Below are 27,735 nucleotides of genomic sequence, written 5' to 3' on the forward strand. Positions count from 1 at the left end.
TTTCCAAAATTTTAAATTCATATTAAATTATAAATTTTACCTTCGTTTATTTATTTTCTATTCGACACGTGTGAATGTAGAATGTAAAATTTTAATTTTAAAAAATATAATAATAGATATTTTATCTATGGACGATAGATATTTGAACTTTCAATGTTAAATTTTTTTTATAGTAAATCCATAAATTTTAAAACATAAATATTCACAGACGGGGAGTACGCAACCGAACAACTTTAGGGGCTTCCGACAGTGATAGCTGTCCCCACCAAATGGGCCGTCCTCACTTGCTTTCTTTATGGACACAAACGAAGTCAACGGATTTCCTTCTAACTAGTGCCTGAGAGTAAGCAAACTATCTTCATTCAACAGATTTGTGGTTGAGTCAATAACATGCTTTGGGTCGGGAATCTTTTCCCTTCTCTTTCGAAGGAAATCACGAAGCTTGGACTAAATTTGTAGTTTAACCGTTATAAATTAAAAAAAAAAAAAAAAAAAACATTCACATGATCAGTGTCCACAAATGCAAGCACAAAGCAGTGCAACTCTACTGTCATTTGCAGGCTCAGTTCCTCCATTTCTCCCACTTTCAGCATCTGAATCAAGGCTACATTGAGGAGGCGCCACACAGCCATTGATGAATAGGGAGCTTGGTTCTGGAGCAGACTCAGCTAATTCTAATTCAAAACCTTGATTTCTCCTATTTTCGTCGGCTGCTCGTCGTTCTTCTGCCAGGAAGTGGCCTAACGACGGGCTGTTGTCGATGCTATCGACGTCGGTACTCTCCCTTGAACACAAAAAGAAAAGCCATGTTCTAGATCTGGCATTGCTCCTCTTCCCATTTGTGCTCTCTGTTCTTCTTCCCCTGATTGATCTTCTTGAGAGCTCCAAAATGTTTGAAACTCCTATGAGACTCCCAAGTGTGATGGTGTTGTCATGGAAGAAAAATCCTGTTGACTGCAACATTAACACCATTGAATGTCATGACTCAACATGAGCTGCAGCTAGCTATACATATGGACTGAAATTGAATCTTGAGTATCAATGTTTCATAAGCATTACTTATCTATTGATGGGATGGCCATAATCTGAGCCAAGTCCATAAGATTACATGGGATTCTGTCTTTGCTGATCTCTTCTCTTACTGTGAGATCCCACACATCGGTTAGGGAAGAGAATGAATCATTTTTTATGAGGGTGTGGAAACCTCTTTCTAGTAGACACGTTTTAAAAATCTTGCGGGAAAGCTCGAAAGAAAAAATCTAAAGAGGACAGTATTTGCTAGCGGTGAATTTGGGTTGTTACAAATAGTATCAGAACTAGATAATGAGGAATGTGTCAGTGAGAAGGCTAAGCTCCAAAGAGGGTGAACATGAGACGGAGTGTCAGCAAGGACGTTGGGCTCCAAAGGGAGATGAATTGGGGGGAGCCCACTTTGATTGGAGAAGAGAACGAGTGTCAGTGAGGACACTTGACCTCGAAGGGGGATGGATTGTGAGATCCAACATCAATTCACGGTGGGTTTGAAAGCTCGTGCCCAACTTATAATGCAATAACATGAAACTATACATTCAGTAATTCATCCTTTTCCAGTTGTGGACATATAGATTTCATGAAAAAATGGGATACCTCTGCCACTACCATACTACAGAAACTGAACCATCATGGATTCATGTAATGGCCCATAAGAACCACTTAAAAGGACATGAGCGACCTAGAATTTTATATACTTCACCACTTATCTTGGCAACCAAATGTATGATCGATAGGATTAGACGATTGTTCTATGAGAATGGTTGGGGGTGGGTGCAAACTAGTCCAGACACTCACGGATATTAAAGAAAAGCAATAATAACATGCAGGGACTCAGAGCAGACATCATTTGGTTGCCAATGCCACTAAAAAACAGAGTAAATAAGTACGATAATCAATCAAACTACAGACCTCAGTGTCCAAATCGGTTGAAGAATCAGTGAATGAAACAGGAGAAGCCGTCATCAAAGTGTTGAAAGACACTGATCCCAAACAGTCTCGATTTCCAGGCACGCCAACTCTTACATTCAAAGGCTGTAGACCAAGAGGCCACCCCTCTCCCTTCAATCAAATCAACGAGAAAGCGAATTCAAAAATCCAAACAGCAATCAGATAAAGGAAAAAGGAGAAAACACAGTCAGAGAGAGAAGCCCCACATCAGAAAGCATTCGGAGAGGAAAATCCAAATGAACGTGAAAGAGGAAACAAATCAAGTACCTGTTGAGCCATGTGTGTGCAGGCCAGGTGCTCGATGAAATGCCGGGACAGTTGATTTTTTGAAGAACCTGGAAACCCCACTGTCCGATCGAAGCCCACCTCAAGAATCAAATTTCGTTTCACACAGAGGAGCTGTCAATCTCTTCTCCACTGGATGATGCATTTCAAAGAACACAAATCAATTGATGAACAGAGGAGAGCAGAGGAAGACGAAGAAGAAGACGAAACCATTTCATTCCAATTTCATGGAGTTCGGTCTTTTGGGGGTCCATCCCTCCAAATCGGTAAAAAAAAGTGCGTAATTTATTACCATTGTTAATTATTATTACTTTTTAACCTTTTGTTTTTTTTACTTTTTTTACTACAAATTTAACAGAGGAATCGTTTCTTTCCGCATAATATTATTGAAAAAAGCAAAGCCCAAATTTCAGAACCTGTCTCCCTTACATTTGTCGATTTTGACCCTGATGATCGGGTAGAATTTAGAACGGGGGAAAGGGTAGAATTGGAAAGAGAAATTGAATAAAGATTTTATTGAGAATTGGCATAAATAATTAATTTTTGTGTAGAATAAATAAATATTTTTTTTCTATAATTTTGATTTATTCCCTTTTAACTTGGGCCGTGCAAGTGGGCTTCACAATATTCTAAAGGCCCAATTTCTTAATATATTGGGCCCAAGGCCCAATGGATCGAGTGTATAAGCCCATGTTGATTCCATTCATTTGAAGACGACAACAATCTCCTTTTCTGGACAACTTTTTTTAAATATTTTGATATATACATTAAATATTTAAATTTCTGCTAAATTTAAAATTATAATAAATAAATATTAATATATAAAAGATTATAATTAATTTTAATGGTTACGATTATTAAGTATGAAATTTATGCCAGAAATAGAAAATAAATGAAAACAAAAAAGGAAAAGAATTATTAACTTAGGAAACCCATGCAGTTTGCATTAAATATTAAAATTACATAAACTAACGAGGACATGTCGTTTCACGTCATTCGACTAATCGTTTAACCTTCTTAACAATCTTACCGCCAAAAAGATTTGAAGGAAACAGAACCTCCAATGACTTAATTTCCCCGAACACATAATCATGAGGCATAAAAACCAACCGGCCGCCGGCCTTCCGTTTCCTCACCGACGGGAGTCGCCTCGGTTTTCTCGACGGCGGAGGACACTCAAGAATCGCTGCAGGTTCCAAAGATCTCGGAGTCTTCACCAAATCATCGGGCCGAGCCTCGTCGTTGTCTTCTTCCTCCTCGGGTCGTAAACAAAAACTCGACAATGGCAGCCGGAGCTCCAAAGTGGAGAGTAAAATCTCGAACGTGTCTTCTTTAGGATCTTCGAATTGCTCCATTATGGTCACTCGCTTGGCTTTCAAAAGTGAAAAAGAATCCACGTTGAAATTTATTAGGACATCTTATGATAATAATGGATGATTGATTGGACTTTTATAGAGAAAAGGGGAAGAAGGTTCTGCGTTGAAATCATCCACCAGGTCGTTTACTCGGATGAATTATTGGAGAGAAACTGTACCGTATCTCAAATTTATGTTTTTCAAACTTCAAAAATAGGTCTCGAAAAATGGGCAACGACCCATAAACAAGAGAAAAGTTGAATAACAGTAGATATAGTCATTGAGCGGGAAGACCTACCTCGAACTAGACAGAGAATGGAGAGGGAGCGGAAAAGGGATTTCTTCTCATTAGTTAAACGGGGTCGGGATGTAGAGAGAAGTCTGATAATAGTAAAGATATTCATTTAACGAGAGAACCTATCTCGAATTAGACAGAAAACTGAGTCGAAGACAAAAGTTATACATAAGTTAAAATAAATTCAGGATTGCTTTATTTGCACTCAAATGATAAGTAGAAGGGCTTTGAAAATAATATTTTATTAAATGGTCGTGGATTACGGGTCAACTAAGCTAAGCTCTCTTGAAAACTTGACACGAGTAGGTTAGATGCACGAGATAGTGAGCTCGTAGCACCTACTAGTGCGAGCACCTAACGGCTAAAGTTGTCAGATTAAAAGGTCTAAAGGACTAAGTTTCACCAACTCATCTTCCTCCTGCCTTTTTAAAGTCGACATTTGACCAAAGATACTAAACGCTTGTGCAAAAGTAGAAACAAATCAATAAGAAGTCAGCCAATTTTTCGTCGAGGCCTTCTCAATTGAGAAATCTGAACAGATACAGTCGAGCCATATGAAGTCTCTGTACTCTTAATTTCATTTCATTTTAATCTCTATACTTTCAATAAATTTATATTAAGTCCTCAAAATTAATTTGTCTCTAAATCACATAAATAATAATAATAATTTTTATGCGCGAAAATAATAATAATAAATTAATTTATAAAAAAAAATAATTTTAAAAATTGAATATTTAAAGATAAAATCCAATATTTTAAATATTTATTAATATTATAAATAAATAACGAAAAAAACCCAATTTATTAATTTGGCGGTTACTTTCCTTTTAAACTTGATTGAAAACCCCAAAGCGTAAAAATAAATAAATAAATAAATAAGAAAATTATGGTATTGAATTATTTATTGGATAGGGATGTGACACCAAACATATCTTTTAGGAAATGGGAAATAATTACGAACAATCATATCAATAATTAATTTTTTTTTTCTTGAAAACATTATATGCACGAAAAAATATTGGGGACGTCTCCCCCTAATAGGCACATTTTTTATAAGGGTGTAGAAATCTATCCATAGTAGATGTGTTTTAAAAATATTGGGGGAAGCTCGAACGGGAAAGCTTAAAGAGAACAATATTTGCTAGTGATGGACTTGGGTCGTTATAAATGGTATAAGAGCTAGACACTGGGTGATGTGTTAACCAGGAGGTTAAGCCCTAAAAGGGGGTGGACATAGGCAATGTACCAACAAAGACGCTGGGTTTCGAATTGGGTGGATTGGGGATCCCACATCGATTGGAGAAGGAAATGAGTGTCAGCGAGGACACTGGGCACTGAAAGGAGGTAGATTGTGAGATCCCATATCAGTTGTAGAACAGGAAAAAAAAACATATTCTTTATAAAGGTGTAGAAATCTCTCCCTAGCATACGCGTTTTTAAAACCTTGAGAGGAAATGTGGGAAATAAAACAATATCTGTTGGCGGTGGGCTTAAGCTTGGGCTTGGGCTTGAGCTCGAGCTCAAGCTTGGGCTTGGGGTTGGGCCGTTACAAGAAATTATCAATTTATTTTTTTAAAAAGTAATACATAAATGAGAATTGAAAATAAAATTATGGTCCAAAATGGGCTTCCTTTGATCAGCCGGGCCCAAGAAAGAACGTAGCAAAATTGGGCCGGAGGCCCAACTGTTGAATGGAGCAAGTTGGTCCAGTCGTCTCGCTTTGCTATTGACGACGAAAGCACCACAAAACAGCCTGTATCCACGGAACCCATAAAATTTCGACACGTGTCGAAATTTGCTTTGATCTCGCTAAAGATCATCCAACGGTACAGATCGATTTTCAACTGCGAGTTCGTTTAAAATCCGAATTTCCACTCTGCATAGCTCCATATGCATTTGCAATTTTTGAACGCAAAGGCGGGCAGCTGAGATCGCAGCCACTTTCTTCTTTCTCTCCTTAGCGGGCTTTCGTTCATCTTTCAGGTGCTATGCGATTTTCTCTGTGCATTCTGATCTTTTTTTTCCCGAGAACATTTCTGTAATGTGATTCTTCGTAACGCTAGGCGGCATTATGATGATGTTGTTGTTGTTGTTGTTGTTGTTGCTGCTGCCGATTTTTAGATTGTTCTTCCGATCATGTTGTACGAAGCATCATTGAATGAAACTTCTGTTCCTATTTGTTACATTGTTCAAATCCATGCAGCTGCAGATATTTTCGTTCTTTCTATATTGATTATGATCTTCTTTGTCTTTACGATGGATTGCATGTGTTTTTTCCTTCCATTTGCATTTGGAGATGCAATTAGGACCGTCTTTCGGATTTTTTTTTTAATAATAGCATTTTTTTTTATTTGATGAAAAATTATTGTGAATCAGTTTTTTCATTTCTCTGTTTGCATTTGCGATTCATGATCTGGCATTGGATCATAATGATCTCACGTACTGAACTTGTGAGATACGCATCGTGTGCCCTCAAGACCGTCTCTGAGGGAATTTAGCAGATCGGGATCTTTCTAGACTGATTGAGGATGTGCATAAAATGTTAATTCTTTTGTGCTTAACACAGCAGATCGCCAATTCTAATGGCAAATTAGATTACACTGTCTTGATTTTCCTCTCTCTTTTCCAAGTCTGGCTTATTGTTCTGAATGTTTATATGTAGCCAGTGATCGAAGATGGCAGAAGGGGAGGATATTCAGCCACTTGTCTGCGACAATGGAACAGGAATGGTCAAGGTGTGTTTGTTAGATATCCAATAAAACTATTCAGCAAAACTTCTATTATTCTGATGTTTATTATGTCTATTGTTATGAATATCTTTTTGAGTTTTTTCACTGATATGGTCAATGTTAGGCTGGCTTTGCTGGAGATGATGCTCCAAGGGCCGTGTTTCCTAGTATAGTAGGTCGACCAAGGCATACCGGTGTGATGGTCGGAATGGGGCAAAAGGATGCGTATGTTGGGGATGAAGCTCAGTCGAAACGTGGTATATTAACTTTGAAATATCCCATAGAGCATGGTATAGTGAGTAATTGGGATGACATGGAGAAAATTTGGCATCATACCTTCTACAATGAACTCCGAGTGGCTCCAGAAGAGCACCCTGTCCTACTCACTGAAGCACCTCTTAACCCAAAAGCAAACCGTGAAAAAATGACCCAAATTATGTTCGAGACCTTCAACACTCCTGCCATGTATGTTGCCATTCAGGCTGTTCTTTCCCTCTATGCTAGTGGACGCACAACTGGTAAGCAGATCGATCTTTGATTTGGTTTAGCGAATTTATAAAAAGTTTTAAATTTTTGCCATCTTGTTTTCATGATTAGAACCATAAGTCGCAACTTAGATAAATATCAAATTGCTAATAACTCTCAGATGACGATTGTTTAACTGCACTGATTATAGCAAGTTCATAAGCTTTTAAACAGATAATATGATTATAGCTCTATCGTCTTTTGTTAGTGAGGAAATTCAATCATGTATCATCCTTGCCCTATTGCATGCTCACATAAATGCTATATCTATGTGGTTCAAATTTTCAATAGGTATTGTTATGGATTCTGGAGACGGTGTCAGTCACACAGTCCCAATTTACGAGGGGTATGCTCTCCCCCATGCCATACTCCGTCTTGACCTTGCTGGCCGTGACCTCACTGATGGCCTTATGAAAATCTTGACTGAACGTGGGTATTCCTTCACCACCTCAGCTGAGCGAGAAATTGTGAGGGACATGAAGGAAAAACTAGCATATATTGCCCTCGACTATGAGCAAGAACTTGAAACTTCCAAAAATGCTTCATCTGTCGAGAAGAGCTATGAACTTCCCGATGGGCAAGTTATCACAATTGGTGCAGAACGTTTCCGATGCCCTGAAGTTCTTTTCCAGCCTTCAATGATTGGAATGGAAGCTGCAGGCATCCATGAAACAACGTATAACTCCATCATGAAATGTGATGTTGACATCAGAAAGGATCTGTATGGGAATATTGTTCTTAGTGGTGGATCAACCATGTTCCCTGGCATTGCTGACAGAATGAGCAAGGAAATAGCTGCATTAGCTCCAAGCAGCATGAAAATAAAGGTGGTAGCACCACCTGAAAGAAAGTACAGTGTCTGGATTGGTGGCTCCATTTTGGCCTCACTTAGCACGTTTCAACAGGTATGAGCGTAGCGTTCATGTTCATAATTGCCTTTGTTTATCGTATCATTAAACCAGATCAATGTGAATAATTTAAAAATGGGTTGCAGATGTGGATCGCAAAGGCAGAGTATGATGAGTCTGGTCCATCCATTGTGCACAGGAAATGCTTCTGATTTTGGCGGCCAACCTATTTTTTGGGCACTACAATTGCATTTCGTTTGTGTTCCTCGCGTATTCCTAATTTTTTCAGTGTTCGTGTTTTTTTTTTTGGTCCACTAAAATTATAAATTTAATAGTGGAAATTTGCGTTAGTTTTCGTTTTTTCTTGAATATTCTTTTGTATTTGGAGTTGTTGAGATATTAAATCCAACTCTTTTACTGTTTTTCCCAACCATATTCTTAGAACAAGAATCATAAATAAGAGTGAATCCAAGGTAGATAGCCGCTTACGATTCATAAATTTTTTATTACCTACGACCTCTAATCAATTCAACTCTACGCTACAACCTCTAATCAATTCAACTCTATGCTACAACCTTGAATTGGTGAACAACATTGTGCAACTATGCAAAAAATTAAATAAACTTTACAACGTTACAAAGAAGAACTGCAGGACATTATAGCTATCCTGATAAGATCGTTTGGTGATTTTTTTTTTTTGGTCCATAAAATTTAACCCATAAGATTGTTTTAAAAAAATAGAATTAAAGTTGATCAATTCAAATTTATTTATTTATTTTTTTAATCAATATTATAATATTTCATTACATAATTTTAATTTTCTTTCGATATTGAAATTTCTTTTATATATATATATAATGGGTTATGAAATAATTGATTAAACGCTATTCTATTAATATAATATTAATTATAATTCTATAATTAAATAATTATTAAATAATAAATTATTTTTAGTTATGTTAGAGAGGATTGTATACATATATTTATTTTAATTTTGTAATAATTTTTGTAATTATTTATTTTCCCACTAACTCTTAAAAGTAAAATTTAAGTATTTGGGTATTTTTTTTAAAATTGAATAGTTACATATTTTTATTTTAAATTTATAATGATTTTTTCTAATTATTTATTCTCTAACCCCTGTTAAAAATAAAAATAAAATTTAAGTATTTGTAATGCAATTTTTTTTTAATTGAATTGTAAATCTTAATTCAATAGTGTAAAAATTAATAACTTAATTCAACTTTGCCTCATTTCTTACTCCAACTAATTTACATATTTTTTTTTTGGAATATTAAATTAATTTATAAATCCCTACTAATATTCTTTAAACAAATAAAAGAAGGGTATAAATGCAAATTTTGAAACAACCAGGGACGAGAAGAAAGGAATATCAATTATTAAGAAATTACAAAATTTCCTTTTTTGACACATTTTTTTGTTTCTTTTACACTTTACACCCCCCCTTGGCCCCTCCAAGTAAACTGCAGATTCAAGTTCTTGAGGCAATTCCAAGAACCTTAATCACTGTATAAACATTAAAAGAAACCTGACCTTTTATACACAGGATCTCCAGATCCTCCCTTCTAATGAAATCACAATGATCGACACATCGTCGTGGTACTTCCTCCGGTCCCCCTGCGGTATTTCGAGCAGCTCGTGGAAATCCATACCTGTAATGTATCACCATAGCCAAGCTAAGCATTCCAAATAATATCAGCATTCATATTTCGTAAAGACGAGAAAAGCGTATGCTTACCAGCTCGCTTTGCAGCTCGAAACAGCAGTAATTCAATCAGATGTTGAGCCGGGTCGCCTTCAGGTTGTAACGTAATGAAAAGCTCGACCTCGGAAACAGCTTCTTCGTTTGTGAAGTACTGGTAGAGTCCATCAGATGATAGTATCAAAAACCTGTCTTTTGGTCCCAATCTGTGGTGGTAGAGACATGGCTGACAACTGATGTATGGCAATCTCCCTACGTAGTCTATTCTGAACATCTCCAACAATGCATTGTTCCATTTTGGCTGCACGTAAGAACAAACATGGTCTATGTTAACGAACGCTATCTCGGATCGAAGGTTGCATAATTCGTGTTTTGTATCGATCCAGGGTGAAGAAAACAATTTGGTTCATCAAGAACAATCCATACAAGAGCGAGACATGGAATTTTAAAGAGATTACTAACCTGTTTGAGGAAACCAGCACCGAACGCCCGAGTGACCTTCAACGAGCCTTTCACACGGTCGTTCATTACGGCACCGGCATCATCAGGGTGTTCGTTTTTTATTCGTCGAACTTCCTGAATTACAAATCACAACAAGAACTAAATCAAGCAACAACAATGCATAAAAATCACAAAAGGCCGATATTATCCGCTTTGGCCCGTTACATATCGCCATCAGCGTCACGGTTTTAACACGTGTCTACTAGGGAGAGAGGTTTTCACACCCTTATAAGGAATGTTTTGTTCCCCTCTCCAACCAATGTGGGATCTCACAATCCACCCGCCTAGGGGCCCAACGAGCACGCCACCCGGTGTTTGGCTTAGATACCATTTGTAACAGCCAAATCCCACCGCTAGCAGATATTGTCTGCTTTGGCCCGTTGCGTATCCCCGTCAGCCACACGATTCTAAAACGCGTCTCCTAGGGAGAGGTTTTCACACCCTTATAAGGAATGCTTTGTTTTCTCTCCAACCGACGTGAAATCTCACATGAACGGTCTAAAGAACACTCAAATCACCTCATGAACATTGGTACTATGATCCATGGAAAGCTGAAAAGCAGCAAGGTTAGCAGGCTTGAATGCTGCATCAATGTCATGAACTGGCTCTTCACTAATCCTCTCCAAATCCTGTCGAATCATCCCGAGCCAGTAATCGGGATCGGCCTTCTGCGCTAAAACAGCTCGACTGTCGCCGACATTCATCACATAAACATCATCTCCCTTCATAAGCATCACAAGAACACAAGAGCCCATCAAAGCTAGTTCAGGATTTTCATCGAGCACCTTGTCTGCAATATCCAAATAGGCCTCTTCTGTGTTCTTCAATGCCTGGGACAGAGCTTTAAGAACATCCGAATGATTAATCGATCTCGATCCGTTCGATTCAGATCGATTCAACTGCTCCTTTAATCTCCGATCGAGTTCTAATCTTTCCTGATCCCATTCGCATTTCCACCGCCGCTGATTATCCTCCCACTTCTCAGCCGCTCCTCTAAATTTGCCTCTTGAATTCTTACCTTTTCTTCTTCTTGAAGGATGATTCTCTTGTTCTACACACCGAGAACAAGCATCACCCGTCCGATTAACCGGCGAAGTGACCGGAGCGGGGACGCCAGCCAAATCGAGGTTTTCGTCCCATAACAAACCTTTGAGCTCTTTATGAACAGAGGAGTATAAATTCGATAAGAGGTAATCAGGAGCATCAGGACCGTTAAATCCATCATAAATCCCAACGAAAACCCATCCATGTTCTTCAGAAACTACGACATGAACTCGATCTTCCCCTGCTTTTCCTTGCGCCCACTGCAGATTTTGGCTCTGCATTGATTCATCATCTTCCAAACTCCCCTCGCTACTGAAATTCAAACTACTCACCGTCAAATTCTCATTATGTTTCTCGGGCATGACGATCCAATCGGGTTCTTTCACCGCTTTAATCGGAGCCACAATGGAATTCTTCCCTCGATAAATCGATTTCGGAATTGCGCTTCTAAGAATCCGAATCAACCGGCTTTTTCTGGATCTAGATCTGGAATTAAACCCGCCTCCATGAGAAAAACTCCTCTGAAATTCAGTGGATGAAGAATTATCGAGCGGACCAGAAAAAATCCCTTTATCCAATGGACCCGACATAAACCCTCGCTCAATTGGACCCGATAAAAACCCTCTTTCCAAATGCCCCGAAATAGGACCCGAAATTGGACCCGAATTGATCATATTTCTAGGGATTGGCTGCAAAGGGATTGAAGCGAAAGAATTCGAACTTTCAAAAGCCGGCGCTCTATCAATGCTACTGTATGAATACAGATCAAGAAGAGACGTAGAAAGAGGCGTCGATGTATTGGCACTCACAGCGGCGCCGGAAATTGATCGGAAAGTGGTGGTTTCGTCGGAATGAACTTTTGACGACGAAAGCCTCGAGGGATCCGGCCGGACATAGCAGAACGAGTGCCCTAATCCTTCATCTAGTGGATTCGATATCAGAACGGAAATATCCGGCCGCCGCTTACCGTCGTCGATTCCGGCAAAGCAACCGCCGAGCTTCCCAATCCCGTTACCCATCGGGATTCCTGCTTTGGAGCTTGAAGAACAAAATTGAATCTTTTTTTCAGTAACCCAAATAGCTAATGATTTGGATATTTCATAGCGTCCACAGAGAGGGAGGATGAAGAAGAAGACGACGCGGAAAAGGAAAGAGAGACAAAGGCGTTGACTTTTAAGCACCGAGCCATCTTGGTTTCAAATCTGACAAAATAAAAAGAGAAAATAAGTTTATATTTCCTTATTTTCGGTAGAATCGGGCGTTGACTAAGGTTAGAAGTTTCACTCGGACTCAAATATTGACGTCTTTATTTCATTTAGGGTTTAATAAAAAAAATAAAAAATATATATTTTTTAAAAATTGTTAGCATTCATATTCAACGGGATGAGGACAAGTATTATGCTCACGCACGTGCGAAGTGGGCCCGGTTTCCAGAATCGGCGTTGGAAAATGTTTTCCACGCCTATAAATCGGCGACCTAATGAACCGGAAATTAAGAAAAATAAAGGAAAAAGGTCAAACGGCAAAAGTAAACGTTTGCATGAGAATCCGCGTTAGGATCACCATTGGATCATACGTGTCGGTTTGATGAAACAATGGTTGACCGACACCTGGCAAGTTCCCATTGTTTCGTTGACTTTTCTGTTCTAGTCATTCCCCCTCCCCGCAGCTAAATTTGACTTTTTTTCCCCACTATTTTCCATAAAAGAAATAAATTGCCATTAATTCCTCTTATATATATGTTTTAAATTGGATTATTATTTTTGGGAGTTTACATCCCAATATATAAAAATTTGACTCTTACTAACGATCCAATCTAAATTATCTAATGCAGCTAAAGTTGATTTGTAGGTTGACATTTTTAGTCGGGTCAACTTGATTAGCACGAAAATAGAGTTAAACACGTACATATATCTAAATCCTTTTAATAAATATATATTAATTTTTTCAACACGGTGTGAAATGGGTAGATTCAAAAAGCCCATGGTTTTAATATTTTAATGCCTATTTTATATAATAATTTTTAATTAAAAAAGAAAAAAAAGAAGAAATTCCTCTTCATGCTAATTTTTTCCACGTCAAATTAGTCAATTTATTGGACCCATTTATAATATTGTAAAAAAAGTATTTTTAAAAATAAAGATAAATAATTGTGAATTCATATTGCCACGTAGGTACGTACACGTGTACTCATGGAAACCCTCCACGTGGAAAATAAAACCATTAAAATTGAAGTTCATTATAATTAGTCAAATTTGAGAAGTAAAAGAAATGCTTAATGTCCACTTTCCATATTAATGATAATAATTAATAAAATAAATCAAAGTCGTAATTGTTTAAAATATGGCAAGTGGGGAAAGCTTACGAAACCAAACCACCATCCCCCACAAACTTCTCCTTTATTTATTTATTTACTTACTCAATTTAATTTAATATTTTATTTATATTTTAATCTATTAAAAATATTTACATTCGTAAGATGATTATGAAATTTTAATTATTATCATAATAATCGTGCGTAAATAATTAAGAAAATAATTAGTCAAACCTTGGATTTGTCGTCCTAATCTTACCCATAATTATTATTTAATTATCTAACTTTATATTTTATATTATTTAATGAATATAGAAAAATATTTAAAATAATAGATGAAATTACCATAATATAATATCACGTAAATATATATATATATATATATATATATAATTAATGATTCCCAACGCGATAATGATTATGTATAATATATTTTATTATATGTTAAATAAAGGAGAGATCCAACCTCGTCCATTGACTAATCTTTGTTTAACTATTAATCAACGTATTATAATATAATTAATTTTCTTGACAAATATTGTGGTTGGATTTTCAAATTTTGACTTGTGCTTTCATACATTTCATTTGCCTTTTACGTGGACTTGTACAATTATTTGAACTTAGGTGTAGGTGGAGGGAGATTAATGTAATTTTACTTTTAAATAATTTATATAATTTCTTTACTTTATCAGTTTAATATTTTTAATTTTATATTTAATAATTCGTGACGGTTTGATATATATGTTTTTTTAATTAATTGATTTGTAATATAAATTTAAATCGAAACAATTCATCTATGAATTTTAAAAAATATTAAGTAGTTAAAAAACTATTAAATATAAATTTAATAATTTGTTAGGCAGGGAAAAAAAATATTAAACAATTTTAAAAGTTTAAATCTTACTTATAAATTTTTTTATAAATATATTTAAATTAGGGTTTTTGTGTTTTGTAATTTATTTTAAAATATAAAACGTTTTAAAAAAAATGTTATGAATGTTAATAGTAGCGATCGTGAATAGGACTCTGCTTTACACGTGTGTGTGTATATATATATCACGGCAAATCGAGAAGTTTTGACCAATTGACTAGTGACTAAAGGGCAACTTTGCTCCTTTCTATTGCCAAATTTTGAATCATTTTTGGTCAAATCTTATGAGCAAATATTCTACCCAAACTTGGGAAAGAGAAATGGTGGGTTTTTTTATTATTTTTTTTTTATAATTTTTTTTATTTATTTAAAGTTGGGTTGAATTCAACTCATATTGTATTTGTAGTATATAAAATAGTTTTGATTTCGATGTGTTGTTTTAATACTCGAGTATGTGCTACTGGTCAATGCAATAATAAAATGCATAATATTTTGTCAACGTGAATATAGTACAACTGGTTGATCCTAACGATCAACGGGTTATCCAGATTTTGTCTCGGGTTATGAAGTCACTTAGCCACCTACAAAAGAAAAAACGCTCCCCGTAATTAGATATGAGATACTTGATCTAAATTATATTATATATTCGACCAAAATATTGAAGCATCTGAACCATTATTATTATTATTATTTTTTTTAGTATAATATTTTTACAAAACTAACTAAAATTTTGAAATTTTAATTAATTTCTTAATATTAGGGAAAATTCATCGGCATTACATTTTTATAGTAATCATTTAATTATCAATTACTTTCTTAATCGTCATTTTTTATTGGGCCGAAAATGGGCCTAAACTTGTTCAGATGCAACCCATGTTGGCCCAAATTTTGAGCCTCTTAACCGATTGGGCCATTATCCATTTTCTACCGGCCCAATCCTCATAAATAAGGCCCATGGTCCATGGACGAAGAAAATATTATTTATTATTATTTTTTTACAATAAATATCGAATAAACTTCTAGATAATTTAAAATAAAATATACAAATAAAAATTTAGAATTATTTTTTAAAATTTTAGAATGTCGACACGACTCTTGTGATTGAACGATTGAGATCTTAGATAAGGAATCAGGTCGATGGTGATGTCGAGCTTTGTGGACAATAAACAATAGATAAGGACACGTCCCTTGTGGTAACCTTCTATAATTCACTATCGTTACTTAACCCAAGCTAAATTGGCTCGATTTTAAAATGTGAAAACCCACGTTCGGCTCAGTCGAAGCCTATGAAAAGAAAGACATTGTTGGCCCCTGGATCTACTCGGACCGACATTTGATAGCTAAGCCCATGACTCAGTCCACGAGGTTATTACGAACCTGAATGAATTGAGCATCGATCGATTAATTTGGGAGCTCCCTAGGGTTCTTGTGTCAGAGCCCATTATACAAGAATTGGAGAACACGCAGTTGTTTGGTTGCCAAGAAACCGATGGAAAATTTGGAGGGCAAAGGTTACAGATTAGGCTTTGAATATCCAAACAAACGACGAACTAATCCAAAACCAACCCCAAAAGTAGACAAAATATAGACAAATTTCAGTTGGTTGAACCGAAAGGCGATTGGATTTGGAGCCCATTTCAGTTTCGACGACTTGGCTCGGAAATTGGAAGTTCACAGGTCAGTCTTCTAGCAGGTCAATTTCCTGTACCTATAATCAAAGTGGGGCTGTGCAAAGGAAGAACATGACGATTTTCTCCCTTTTCCATTCGTTATGAACTCAAGAAAAAGGATCAGCCTAGTATTTTACATGGTTGCGTATTATCTAGTTTGTTCAAACCGCTGATCGTTGGATTATTTTAAATCTCCAATCACATCATATTTGTACTGTTTATTTGATCGATTTTGAAAGAATCTAACCTCCCCGTTCTATGAACCCTAATTAATTTCTTTATTCAACTGCTTGAGAGAACAGGAACCATTAATTTTAGGTGGAATTGGTCATATCTTCACGTAATCTAACAGTCTTTGGAGTTTCAATAATTTCGCCACCAAACCATCAATCTCTGTAAAGTCTTGAACCCGTCAACTAACTTATGTGTTCATCTTATGAAGACCTACCCTGAGGTCGAGGTTATGGAGTTTGGACCAGGCAAGGAGACTCGTTCTGGGACCAAGTGGACCAGGATTCACCTATCTTGGGTGCTGTGGGTATCCACGGTTAGTATTCATTACTTGAAATGATATTAGCATCTTGATTCTTTGATATTTATCAAATTTCTGATGGATACTCATGAACACACATCAAAATGTTTTGGTGATATTAAAGAATAAAGCAATAATCATTCTTTTTAGGTCATAGTCAAATCAAGTTCTTCACCATATTCAACGCCTTTACTTTTCTCCTCCTCCTATCTATCTACCCTTTGGTTTATTTTACATAAACATAACTTTGGAGCAAGGAAAAACCTGCAAGTTTCTTATTTTTCTATCTAATCTCCAGGAGCCGCCGCCTTCTGAACCTTCCATAGCCTGTGAAACTTCGTTAGCTGCTGAAGGAAAACCCCACCTTTTTCCTTTCTTGGTATGAATGTGTCCCTATAGTCCCATATTTAGTAATTCTTGAACTATTTATTCTGTATTGAGGATCATCGAAATAAGTAAGAATATTGTTTCTACGATAAATACCATTTATGGGTATTTCAATCGAAATACCGGAAGGGGGTGGTAGTTCTTTTTTTCGATCTTGAAGTGATTCAAATTGAATGATTGCTATTTAAGATTTTGAAACTGTTCCCCTCTGTTTTTTTTTTCCCTTTTTTGTTCTTAAATTCTGCAATAAATATCTAGGGGGCTTTAACTCATGTCAGCTGCCTCAATTTATTGTCTTGTGAGAGTTTCTAAACGTTGAAGCGAACTGAAAATTCTGTTTATGTTTCTTTTACTGCTTTGTTGAAAGGGTCTGTTCTTTAACTTTCTGACTGTTTTTTTGTTCTTGTTTTTGTTTTTTTGAAGAACATCGCTGTTGAAATATAGACCCTTTTCTTTCTCAATTCAACTTCTACACAGTTCTTCAATTTGTAGCTCGCTCAGTTGTGATTGTTCAGTTCTTGTAAGATAAAATCTTGGGTAGATTTTGAAGGGGTAGTTTAAAAGATGATAGCAAACAAAAGAGGCTGAGCTTATTTTCAATCTTAGTGTGTAGAGAGCTTAGAAGACTTCTCATCATGTTTAAAATGGAAAAGCACATCAAGCGCCAGGACTCCAATATACAGTTTAACAGACACGTTCCAGGCTGCTTCTGGAGCATATTCCATACTATTGATTACCATCCCTGGCATAATGTTAAGAAGATGCTTCCTTACAGAAGGCATTCAAAAAGTAAGTTTGGAGCCAAACTTTAAACGATTTGCTACTAAATTTTCAAAGTTTTTTGTGGATTTGTAATCTGATTTCTTATCAAAACTCATCTGCAGGCAAGGGAAGTCCAAAATCAACTATGAACAACCACCACGTTGCTGAAGCGACAGAACAAATTAACGACGAAAACAAGCCTTTATGGGTAAGGTCATGGTACCATTAGCTAGCATTATCTGATATAACTGGACGTTGTTGTGAGGTATGATTAGTTAATTCTGGATTTATCGTGTCTAACAGTGTACTGCAGAGAGTTGTCCTATTGGCAGCAAACCGGGAGAAGGGTATGTAAATGAAGTGATAAGTAAAGAGATATCAGAGGAAGAAAGCCAAAACTACTGGAAAATAAATTCGAATTCGAAACGAAGTTTGAGTCGAACGCAATCTATACATCATTTAGAGTCTTCATCGTATTATTCTCGACATATAAGTCCTATGGAATTAGGTGCACCAGGAATAAAGAGTAATTCTCTGAATGCCATGGATTCTGAAAACTACTTTACTCGGAGAAAGATTGATACCCAGTTGACATCTTTTACAGAGCAATCTAATGGAGTAAGGAAAACCTTAGAAAGTAAACAGATCGACAGAAATATCTTGAGTCACTCATTTAAGGAAGACGTTCATATCCAAGAGATATTTAAGGCAAATCGAAAACTATTTGCTGAATTGTTACAAGGTGCACAGAGTAAGAAAACTCTCCAAACCCCGCAAAATAAGAAGTCCTCTGCAAGTCTAGCAAAATCAAGGTCGTTTCCTGCTCCTGGTTTAGCACGAAAAGGATACAAAAAGCTTAGCTCACTCCAACACAAGCAGAACGAGTCCTTTCCGAAAGTACGAAAGTCTGACTCTCCCCAACCATCAAAGCTGGTTGAATCTGAATCTCCTAAGAATTTTCATGAAGATGTGATGCCTTGTGACTCTGATAGTACTTCAAGCTCTAACATAACGTCGCAAACAAGCTCGTCTTCCTTTGGCCCGAATCGTGGACTAAGGCATGGGGGGTGGAATCAGTTGGTTGTCAAGCGTTTCAATTTTATTAAACAGAAAATAAGGCATTCATTCAAGGAGAGGAAGAAGGGAAATAACCAGAAAACATCTAAAGGAACACCAACTCAAACCGTGGATCCCTCTGGACATGAACTTCCCCTTAGCAGAGAAGAGGCGCAGGAAAGTTTAGGAACTGCCACGAGCAATGATGGCTTAGGCATTAGAGGATACAGTGAGACTGGCAATTCTGAGAATGATAATCTCAGTGATGGAGTTCAAACCAAGACTGGAACTGCTTCTCTGGAAAGGTATTCTAAACTGTCTGATGGCTCGAGCGTTAGAGGATACAGTGTGGCTTATAGTTCCGAGAACGTTTATCTCAGTATTGGAGTTCAAACCAAGACAGGAACTGCTTCATTAAAGGCTCCTCTGGAAAGATATTCTCAACAGCCCGAAAGGGAGGCAAAGTGCTTCCACTCACAAAGCTTAAGGCTGATACGTGAAGAAACGATTCCGAATATAGAGAAGCGTCGAAAATCCTATGGAAGGAATCTTTCTTTGCCTGATATAGATCTCTTTTGCACATTATTTACTGACCCTTCTCCTGCTGTTTCTCGCACAGAAAAACCAAAGAGGGGCGTGGTGCATTCGAGTACAGATAATAATATGCGAATAGATGAGAATCCAGCCCATCTATTAAACGAAGTGATATCTGAACCATTGGATAGTGATTCACAGAGTGTGGTAGAAAAAAGTGATGATAACATGCCTGTTGATTATTCAGGTAGTTTAAACGAGGTAAAAAATGATGAGGGAGCTGCTTGGGCAGATAAGCTTGAGGAGAAAATACCTCACCTAGATTTTTCAGATGGTGAACACCATCAAGTATTGGGTAGTGAATGTGTAATTGAAGATGTCGATGTCAGTGAGACTGTCGATCAAGTCGGTGCGCTTTCACCGACTGTCGATCAAGTCAGTGAAACTTGTCTCCGAGATGATGAAACTTCAAAGCTGTCCGACTCAGAAGGTAATTATAGGAGGCTATTCATGGACTTTTTTCTCAATAATGCTATCCTCTTTTATGAAGCTTACGTTAAAACATATAGCGTGCCTTAATGCATCAGTATTTACTCTGTTTTTACAACTTTAGCATGATATATTCCTCTGATGAATTAAACGGATTAAGCTAGATAATATATTTTAGCTACATATCTTTCAAAGATTTATCCTCTCATGTTTTTGGTTAAACTGTGCCAGGTTCCATATTAAATCGTAGGTGCAGTGCTGCAAATGAGCTTGAACCTTCTGATGACCAACCTAAGGAGGCGAGCGCAGAAGCTTTATCAGCATCTGAAACCATTGTCAATCATGAGATAATTGATGCTGAGAAGATTTCTAACTATCTCTATCTGAATTCCGAACTTGGTAGAATCAACAATGCTGACTTCAACTATATGAGGTATATTCTACAGCTCTCCAGCTTTATCGAAAGTGGTCATACAATAGACCGACCGCTCAGTTCTTCGATATTCGAGGGAGAGGAGGCCCAGTTTTACAAAAAACTTGAATGTTATTGGGAGAAGGTTGACAAAGATTCTGATCACCAGCTTTTGCATGATTTAGTTTATGAGACATCACACAATGTATTTGAAAAATCATTCACTTCTTTCCTTAAAACCTTCTCCTCGAGAACCCAAATCCGACCAATGCCACTCGGGCAGTATCTTCTCGAGGATGTCCGAGAAAAAGTTGCCTGGTACCTATGCTTGGGACCAGAACTAGACCAGTCATTAGACGATGTTGTGGGGCGAGATTTAAGAAAAGGTGACGATTGGATGAACCTCCAAACTGAAATAGAGTACAACGCACTTGAGTTGGAGGATTTGATTCTTGATGAGCTTTTAGAGGAAGTCATAAGTTTTTAGGATTCCTGGTTAGATCATGTTGTTGATAATACTGTATAGTGGCAATCTCCAAATCGTCTAAAAGTCATAAGTTTTTAGGATTCCTGGTTAGATCATGTTGTTGATAATACTGTATAGTGGCAATCTCCAAATCAGTACATAGAAGTTCTTGTTCTGTCAGGTCCAAGTAGGTGGAATAGATAAGATTCTTAGCATTTTCAATCACACACATACGTCTGTTTATCTGTACTGAGTTTCTTGTTTGGATGTATACAAACAACCACTGCAGTTTTGTGGCTCATTTGGTTCTTCCCTACCTCTAATCAAAATTCTTGTTAGGAAAAGCAACTAAACATAGCTTTTTGGTTTCTCTGTATAAAATATGCGGTACATGTTCGTAATGAGTTCCCTGAATTATAGTTATGCAATACACCAATGAGTTGGGATTATCAAGTCAACTAAACATAGCTAATCGTAAGATTAGATAAGGAGACATCGAATACCATAAAATAATTCATTTCAGAACTTCGAAAATGTTAACACGAGTTTGGAAAGAAGATATGTTCCCTTTGGCCTCCCGAACAAACTATTCAATATTTCGATAATTCATTTCACACTCTAGTTCGGAAATAAGCATAATATACAGAATGAAAATGCACACAACAAATACAGTTCACATGAATGCAGTACCACAATAAACTTCAGTGACAACCATGGCTGGGTTTATTATGGGTAAATCCATAGCTACCAGAAAGGATCACGATATCCATCTCATCTCCCAACAATTCTGAAGACCATTTGGCCTGCAATTAAAAAATACATCCATTCAACCATGGCTTTCGGAAAGCAGAAGTGATCGTATTATATCACACAGTTACGCGAAGTTACGAATTTAAACTACGGTATAAATCTAATAATCTAATTAGAGATCAAGGAAAGAATGGATCCATCATGTTTGTATTGCATGTTTACTTATTTTTTCTCCATAAAAATGTAACATGATTAACCGGGGAAAAAGTTTGAAGAAAGTTACTTGGTCCTGATAACTTGACCAGATAGGACTACTCATCCTCCTCGTAACGATGTTTCCTGCTTCTCTTCTCAGAGCGCTTCCTGGCTCGGCCCCTTGTATCAACAGAGCTGCTATCTTCAGAATCAGTTAGCGATGCAGCCTTCTGACTCTTGTGTTTGTGCCTTCGATGAGATTCCTCAGATGTGTCAGAATCCGAGTCATCAGAATACCTATGGCTTCTTCTCCTTCTCTTTTCTTTTCTACTCTTCCTATGACGTCGCTTAATTGTTTCTCCCTCATCTGATGAATCGTCTCTTTTCCTGTGCTTCTCCTTTCTCCTCTTCCTTCTGCTGTCATCTGAGTCATTGGATTCTCTTCTTCTGCTCCTCCTTTTTGACCTCCCCCTCTTTTTCTCTCTTGAATCAGAACCTGATCCATCATCAACCAAATCATCCTTTCTTTTCAGTGACCGTTTCTTACTAGTTCTTTTCCCTTCCCTTTCAGCAATAATCCTCTCAATCTCTGAATCAGCATCCGAGTCAGAGCTTTCACTCTCTTCCTCCTCACTCTCCTCGTCACTCTCAACTGCACCTTTTCCATTTCCCTTACCTATATTTCCTTTTAATTTATCCAGCTCCGACATAACATCAGCCTGGATAGCTTCTGGGTCTTTCTCCTTATCATTCTTAACACTCAAAAAATTCCTACACTGAAAACTAAGGTGTCCAACACGTCCACACCTCTTGCAAGCACCACGAACCTCATTGGCATTGGAACCAGTTATGCGAGCAAGTGCAAGAAGACCCTGAAAGCTAGCATATGCATTCTCTGCTTCTGGTTCAGAGCTAGCTGTGTTTTGTTGTGCAGAACTCTTGTTATCATCCTTGTTTGGTGCATATGGGTCATACCCAATTGCACTTTGCCATATACCATGCGTCTGTAGGGCAGCACTACTGTGTACCCTATTGTTCGCAGGCATGCGAACTCTTCCAGCTGTGGCTGGCATCTTGAAGCTTGGGGATCAACACTTGAGAAAAGAAAACTACTCTGACGTAAAAGGCCTGTAAGGAGGACAAAAAAGGAATTACAAAACTCAAGTACAACAAGAACATTATTTAAACCAAACTAAAATCTACAATAACAAAACATACGAAATACCAAAAACTAAACCCTATCCGAAGTAGAACAGATTCAAATAAAGGAAACCAATAAAAAAAAAAAATTTAACCCCCATGAACAACTGAAACTATAAAAGAAGTCTAATAACACCAATACTGAACTCCAGCTTGGCCATTGAGACGGTAATAAACAAATGATCTAAGGATTGCAAGTGCACAAATCTAAATCCAACTACAAAAACGAAACCAACAAGCTATAGATCTCTCATTCATCATGGCTCACCAAGCCCATAGAGACTTTAACCACCTGCCAAAACAGGTGGGTGCGGGTGGGGGAAGGGGAGAGCAAGTATATGCAAATACTCAGCAGCCCTACTACAAGAGGAGCCGTGCCCCAACCTCCAACCACCACAAGCAAAAAATCAGCAGAACATGCTCATTAAGCTCAATTACGAGTCAACGTAACACAAATATTATAAATCAACCCATGGTGGTCGTTTACTTAGGAAGCCTTAACGGATGATGCTAGAACTCAGTTTGAAAGCCTTGAACAAAAAATATTATAATAAAGACAAGGTTTAGAGGCTAGAACTCAGTTTGAAAGCCTTAACCGAAATTGAGAGCATTCACGAAGGATATTCTACACAATATAGACCATAAACCGTAATGGATCATTCCTAACTAGTTCAAAACTACGCACATAAAGCTTCCACAGGTTAAAGATCGATCTAAGATTCTTTACTTTAATCCAGTTCAAAAGGTTTCCCGTTGATACTCATTGAACCTCACCAAAAGGGCTCTGATTTTCGCGGGTCGGTAATCGAAACCGTCCAAACTTGCAGATCTGAACTTAATGGACAGTGGGCAACTCGATTTGAAGGCAATCGAAGTGTGGGTCAACGTCAGAGCTCGTCGAAAAGGAGATTAAATGTTGCTGCAAAGGTTTTCGTGGGTAACAGTAGAGATGTTGTCAATAACCCTAGAAATTTCCCCCTAAATTACCACAACAAGAATATAACTTATTGCTGCTTAATTCCACAGCAGCCTATTTCACGATTTCAACCTTGAACCAGAAAAAAGAATTTTCAGATTAGTCTTCTACGTTTCTTTTTCCTCCCCCCAAAGCGATTAACCTAGAGTTTCTCTATTCCGTTCTATTGCGAATAATCGTCCAAAGAAAGGCAAACAAGAGGAGAAAAACAAAATTCCCTTAAATTACACAAAAATAGCTGTACACGATGAACATACCTGTAGCTTGCAGACGGAACAAAATTCCCCAATTATGCCCTAGTTCCAATTCGAGATCGGGATGCTTCGTCCGTCGGAGAAAGATAGAGACGAAGAGCCTTTCGAGTGAGGGTTTCGTGAGTTGGCGCCGGTAGTTTCGAAGAGGATAAAAGAAAATACCTCTTCTGTGATTTATTCACTTTTTATAAATTTAAAAAAAAAAAAAAAAAAAAAAAGGAAATAAATACTTTTCGTTTGGCGGCAAGTTTTCTAAATGGACCGAATTGGGTAATTGGGCTGGGCCTTGACGTCAAGTTTTCTAAATGGGCTGAGAATTTTGGAAGTTGATATTTGGGTTATTGGGCTGGGCCTGAAAGCGAGCTTTGGGCCTTTCTTTTCCAAATAACTGAGCGGTAAGCTTCTTAATGGGCTGGGCTGCGGTAAGGCGTGTATAGATATATATATATATATATATATAGATATATATATATATATGTAGATATATATATATATATGTAGAATTTTGTGTTATTTGGAGCGTGGGATAAAAGCATTACACATTTTTTTTAATTAAAGTATTCCATAAAAATTATATTATGATTTTTAAATAAAAAAATAATCGTAGTTTTTTGTCATCCTTGAAGCGGCTGTGGGTTTGTTTAGTGAACCGCTTCTTCTCCACTCAAGTTCTTTGATTCTGCGCTTCTTTTTTTTCGTTGTTATCGAATTCTCTGATTCAAGGATTCTCAGGAAAAGGGAAAAAGGAAAGAGAAATGGCCAGGAAGTTCTTCGTCGGAGGCAACTGGAAATGCGTATGCTGCTTAGTTCTTAGTTAGAATTCTTTTGTTTATTTTCTTTCTATTTTTCTCCATGTTTTTGATGTTCCGCCGTTCATCGTATGATCTATTAGATGCTGAATCTGTTGTTTATATTGATTTCTAGCTATTTGGTTTGATTTTTTGGGGTTTTGATTGTGAACTGTGAGGAACTTCCAATCACACTTTTCTCCCTTGGTTTTTCGATGTACTGATGACTTAGCAGATCCTGTGACTTAATTTTCAATCGTCTTCGATGTGTTTAAGTGATAAAAGTATGTGTAACTTTGGAATTGGAGTTTGGGAGCACTGGACTTGCTTGATTGAACTAATTTTCTTGTTCATCGAATGAAAATTCTACAGAATGGAACAAACGAGGAGACGAAGAAAATTGTGAGCACGTTGAATCAAGCTGAAATTCCTTCAGAAGATGTTGTGGGTACGTATGGAAATCCTGTTTAGTTTTCAGTTGTATCAGTGTCCTACGAAGCTCTTCCAGTGATTGATTTGGTCCGTATATGTTATTCTCCTTTGTAGAAGTTGTTGTGAGTCCACCTTTTGTGTTTCTTTCGCTGGTGAAGAGTTTGCTGAGGTCTGATATTCAAGTTGCAGCACAGAACTGTTGGGTTCGCAAGGGTGGTGCTTTTACTGGAGAAATTAGGTATGATTTTCAGCTTATGCGTTCAGTATATCGAACAGGAGCGTGTGTGGCGTGGCTAGTTGATAATATCTTTATTCATTTGTCATAACTTTGTTCTTTGTCCAAAATTTTCAAAGTTAGTCTCAACAGAAACAGACGAATGCAATCTTTTGTCTTGATTTTCTGGGCCTTTTTCTTTTTTATTTGAAGAAATATTTCTCTGAACTCTTAAGAATTAAGTGTGCTTCATGCAATTCATTTGAATATGATATCCTTTTGCCTGCAGTGCTGAGATGCTCGTCAATTTGGGGATTCCCTGGGTTATTATTGGGCATTCTGAAAGAAGACTTCTTTTGAATGAATCGAATGAGGTAACCCCAGCTAGAACGGAAACTCGTGACCTTACCCCGAACTTTCCGAGGAAAAAGATTAATTTCACCATAAAAAAATATCACTGATTCAAAGTCCATTCCCTCGTCCGTTTGTATTCAGTTTGTAGGAGATAAAGTTGCATATGCACTTTCTCAAGGCATTAAAGTCATTGCTTGTGTTGGGGAGACTCTTGAGCAGCGAGAATCAGGATCAACATTGGACGTTGTTGCAGCACAAACTAAAGCAATTGCAGGTACTTCTACTTTCTCAGCCCTGACATTGAAAGTAAATGCTTGCAACTTTCATGAACTTAGAGCTCGATCGTATGCTTGTGTGCGTGCTGTGAGGCTTTTAATATTACACTCCATTGTTTTTGTACAAAATGGATGACCGTGTCCGTTACATGGCAGATAAGATTTCTCATTGGGACAATGTTGTCTTGGCTTACGAGCCAGTTTGGGCTATCGGAACAGGGAAAGTTGCAACCCCTGCACAGGCTCAGGAAGTAAGCTTTCTTCTCAAACATTCGTAAATGTCTCTTTGATTTCGCTCAATTAACAACTCACTGTGGCTCTTTCAAAGGTCCATTCTGAATTGAGGAAATGGTTTCACAACAATGTTAGTGCTGAAGTTCCTGAGTCGATTAGAATTATATATGGAGGTAACCTCTTTGCTCCTATAAAAAAAGTCCATGTATGCTATGTGACGTGACCGTGACACTGTTCATTTTTTTCCTATACTTTCTTGAGGTGGTCAAAACTGTAAATTCAAGCATACTGGTTAGGAAAGCCTTTGCAATCGAGCTCAAACCCTTGAAAGTACGACCGTGACACTATGCATTATTTTCCTCTACTTTGTTGAGCTGGTCAAAACTGTAAATTCAGCCATACGGGTTAGGAAAGCCTTTGCAATCGAGCTCGAACCCTTGAAAGTACGATCGTGACACTATGCATTATTTTCCTCTACTTTCTTGAGTTGGTCAAAACTGTAAATTCAAGCATACTGATTAGGAAAGCCGTTGCAATCGAGCTCGAACCCTCCAAAGCATGATATAGCCAAAAACAATCCGAGGGAGGGTTCTAAATTTTAGAAAACAACCAAATAAAAATCTTAATTTGGTTAACATATATGGACTGTGTACTAGCATATGCAAGTGTGGAGCTCATCTGTCTACGTTATTAATTTGTCTTTTAGGTTCTGTAAATGGTGCAAACTGCAAAGAACTGGCAGCACAACCTGACTTGGATGGATTTTTGGTTGGAGGAGCTTCGGTTAAGGTCATAAGTTCGCATCATATAATGTTTTTTTCACTTGTTTGGTGCAGCGAACTTAATTCGACTTCGATTACTGACCCGTCTTTATTATTATTATTTTTTTTTTCTTGAACTAGCCCGAATTTGTTGACATCATCAACTCTGCCACAGTGAAGAAATCTGCATGAATCGCTCGAGAACGAGAACGAGAACGAGATAGTTCGATCTTCCTTTAGCTAACCGGGTATGTTGCGGGAATCGTTGTTTGCTTCACCCACTGCTGTTGTATAATAATCACTTTGTAATCTCTTCTTTTTTATGCATTTTAATATAAATAATTTGGCACGGTTGACGTCAATACTTCGTTTAGGATTAGACTCAGATAGATAAATATAAATTTGAATTTCGTATCTATTATAATTATAAATCCATAGGATCTAAAATTTAAAATTTTACGAATTTCATAATTTAACCATTTAAAATTTTACGAATTTAATAAATTAAATTCATAATTTACTTT

The 27,735-nt window shown here is 37.1% G+C and overlaps 6 protein-coding genes across 17 annotated transcripts; 3 read left to right on the forward strand and 3 right to left on the reverse strand.

The window, feature by feature from the left end:
* Nucleotides 1-320: 320 nt before the first annotated feature.
* LOC111448789 (uncharacterized protein At3g17950-like) lies at nt 321-2,540 on the reverse strand. The gene is made up of 3 exons (XM_023088538.1): nt 2,248-2,540; nt 1,942-2,091; nt 321-954 (listed from the first exon to the last, which is right to left on the reverse strand). The coding sequence occupies exons 1-3, from the start codon at nt 2,257-2,259 to the stop codon at nt 508-510; spliced, it is 609 nt and encodes a 202-aa protein (XP_022944306.1). The 5' UTR covers nt 2,260-2,540; the 3' UTR covers nt 321-507.
* Nucleotides 2,541-5,814: 3,274 nt separating this feature from the next.
* On the forward strand, nt 5,815-8,502 carry LOC111448167 (actin-97-like). 2 transcript variants are annotated; one of them, XM_023087618.1, is made up of 5 exons: nt 5,815-5,898; nt 6,582-6,650; nt 6,769-7,162; nt 7,461-8,074; nt 8,164-8,501. In XM_023087618.1, exons 2-5 carry the CDS (start codon nt 6,591-6,593, stop codon nt 8,227-8,229), a joined length of 1,134 nt encoding a protein of 377 aa, XP_022943386.1. In that variant the 5' UTR covers nt 5,815-5,898; nt 6,582-6,590; the 3' UTR covers nt 8,230-8,501. The 2 variants fall into 2 exon arrangements, with proteins under 2 accessions (XP_022943386.1, XP_022943385.1); XM_023087617.1 differs by having other exon boundaries at nt 5,819-5,898; nt 6,578-6,650; nt 8,164-8,502.
* An 890-nt stretch (nt 8,503-9,392) lies between these two features.
* On the reverse strand, nt 9,393-12,490 carry LOC111449003 (probable protein phosphatase 2C 4). The gene is made up of 4 exons (XM_023088822.1): nt 10,760-12,490; nt 10,203-10,316; nt 9,777-10,041; nt 9,393-9,690 (listed from the first exon to the last, which is right to left on the reverse strand). Exons 1-4 carry the CDS (start codon nt 12,302-12,304, stop codon nt 9,575-9,577), a joined length of 2,040 nt encoding a protein of 679 aa, XP_022944590.1. The 5' UTR covers nt 12,305-12,490; the 3' UTR covers nt 9,393-9,574.
* A 3,386-nt stretch (nt 12,491-15,876) lies between these two features.
* On the forward strand, nt 15,877-21,087 carry LOC111448443 (serine-rich adhesin for platelets-like). Of its 11 annotated transcripts, none has more exons than XM_023088040.1 (7): nt 15,877-16,147; nt 16,443-16,687; nt 16,971-17,051; nt 17,666-17,848; nt 17,944-18,029; nt 18,125-19,901; nt 20,132-21,087. In XM_023088040.1, exons 4-7 carry the CDS (start codon nt 17,695-17,697, stop codon nt 20,797-20,799), a joined length of 2,685 nt encoding a protein of 894 aa, XP_022943808.1. In that variant the 5' UTR covers nt 15,877-16,147; nt 16,443-16,687; nt 16,971-17,051; nt 17,666-17,694; the 3' UTR covers nt 20,800-21,087. The 11 variants fall into 11 exon arrangements, with proteins under 11 accessions (XP_022943808.1, XP_022943806.1, XP_022943816.1 ...); XM_023088038.1 differs by having other exon boundaries at nt 16,583-16,687; XM_023088048.1 differs by lacking the exon at nt 15,877-16,147 and having other exon boundaries at nt 16,314-16,687; nt 18,125-19,820; nt 19,851-19,901.
* A 237-nt stretch (nt 21,088-21,324) lies between these two features.
* Nucleotides 21,325-24,338, reverse strand: LOC111448444 (CAX-interacting protein 4). The gene is made up of 3 exons (XM_023088050.1): nt 24,157-24,338; nt 21,812-22,851; nt 21,325-21,581 (listed from the first exon to the last, which is right to left on the reverse strand). The coding sequence occupies exon 2, from the start codon at nt 22,794-22,796 to the stop codon at nt 21,840-21,842; it is 957 nt and encodes a 318-aa protein (XP_022943818.1). The 5' UTR covers nt 22,797-22,851; nt 24,157-24,338; the 3' UTR covers nt 21,325-21,581; nt 21,812-21,839.
* A 369-nt stretch (nt 24,339-24,707) lies between these two features.
* LOC111448904 (triosephosphate isomerase, cytosolic-like) lies at nt 24,708-27,621 on the forward strand. The gene is made up of 9 exons (XM_023088685.1): nt 24,708-24,947; nt 25,314-25,389; nt 25,488-25,611; nt 25,877-25,961; nt 26,083-26,215; nt 26,373-26,467; nt 26,545-26,623; nt 27,157-27,239; nt 27,353-27,621. The coding sequence occupies exons 1-9, from the start codon at nt 24,909-24,911 to the stop codon at nt 27,401-27,403; spliced, it is 765 nt and encodes a 254-aa protein (XP_022944453.1). The 5' UTR covers nt 24,708-24,908; the 3' UTR covers nt 27,404-27,621.
* The last annotated feature ends 114 nt before the right edge of the window (nt 27,622-27,735 follow it).

Source organism: Cucurbita moschata, unplaced genomic scaffold (assembly GCF_002738365.1).
Source record: "Cucurbita moschata cultivar Rifu unplaced genomic scaffold, Cmos_1.0 Cmo_Scf00010, whole genome shotgun sequence".
Taxonomy (NCBI): Eukaryota; Viridiplantae; Streptophyta; class Magnoliopsida; order Cucurbitales; family Cucurbitaceae; genus Cucurbita; species Cucurbita moschata.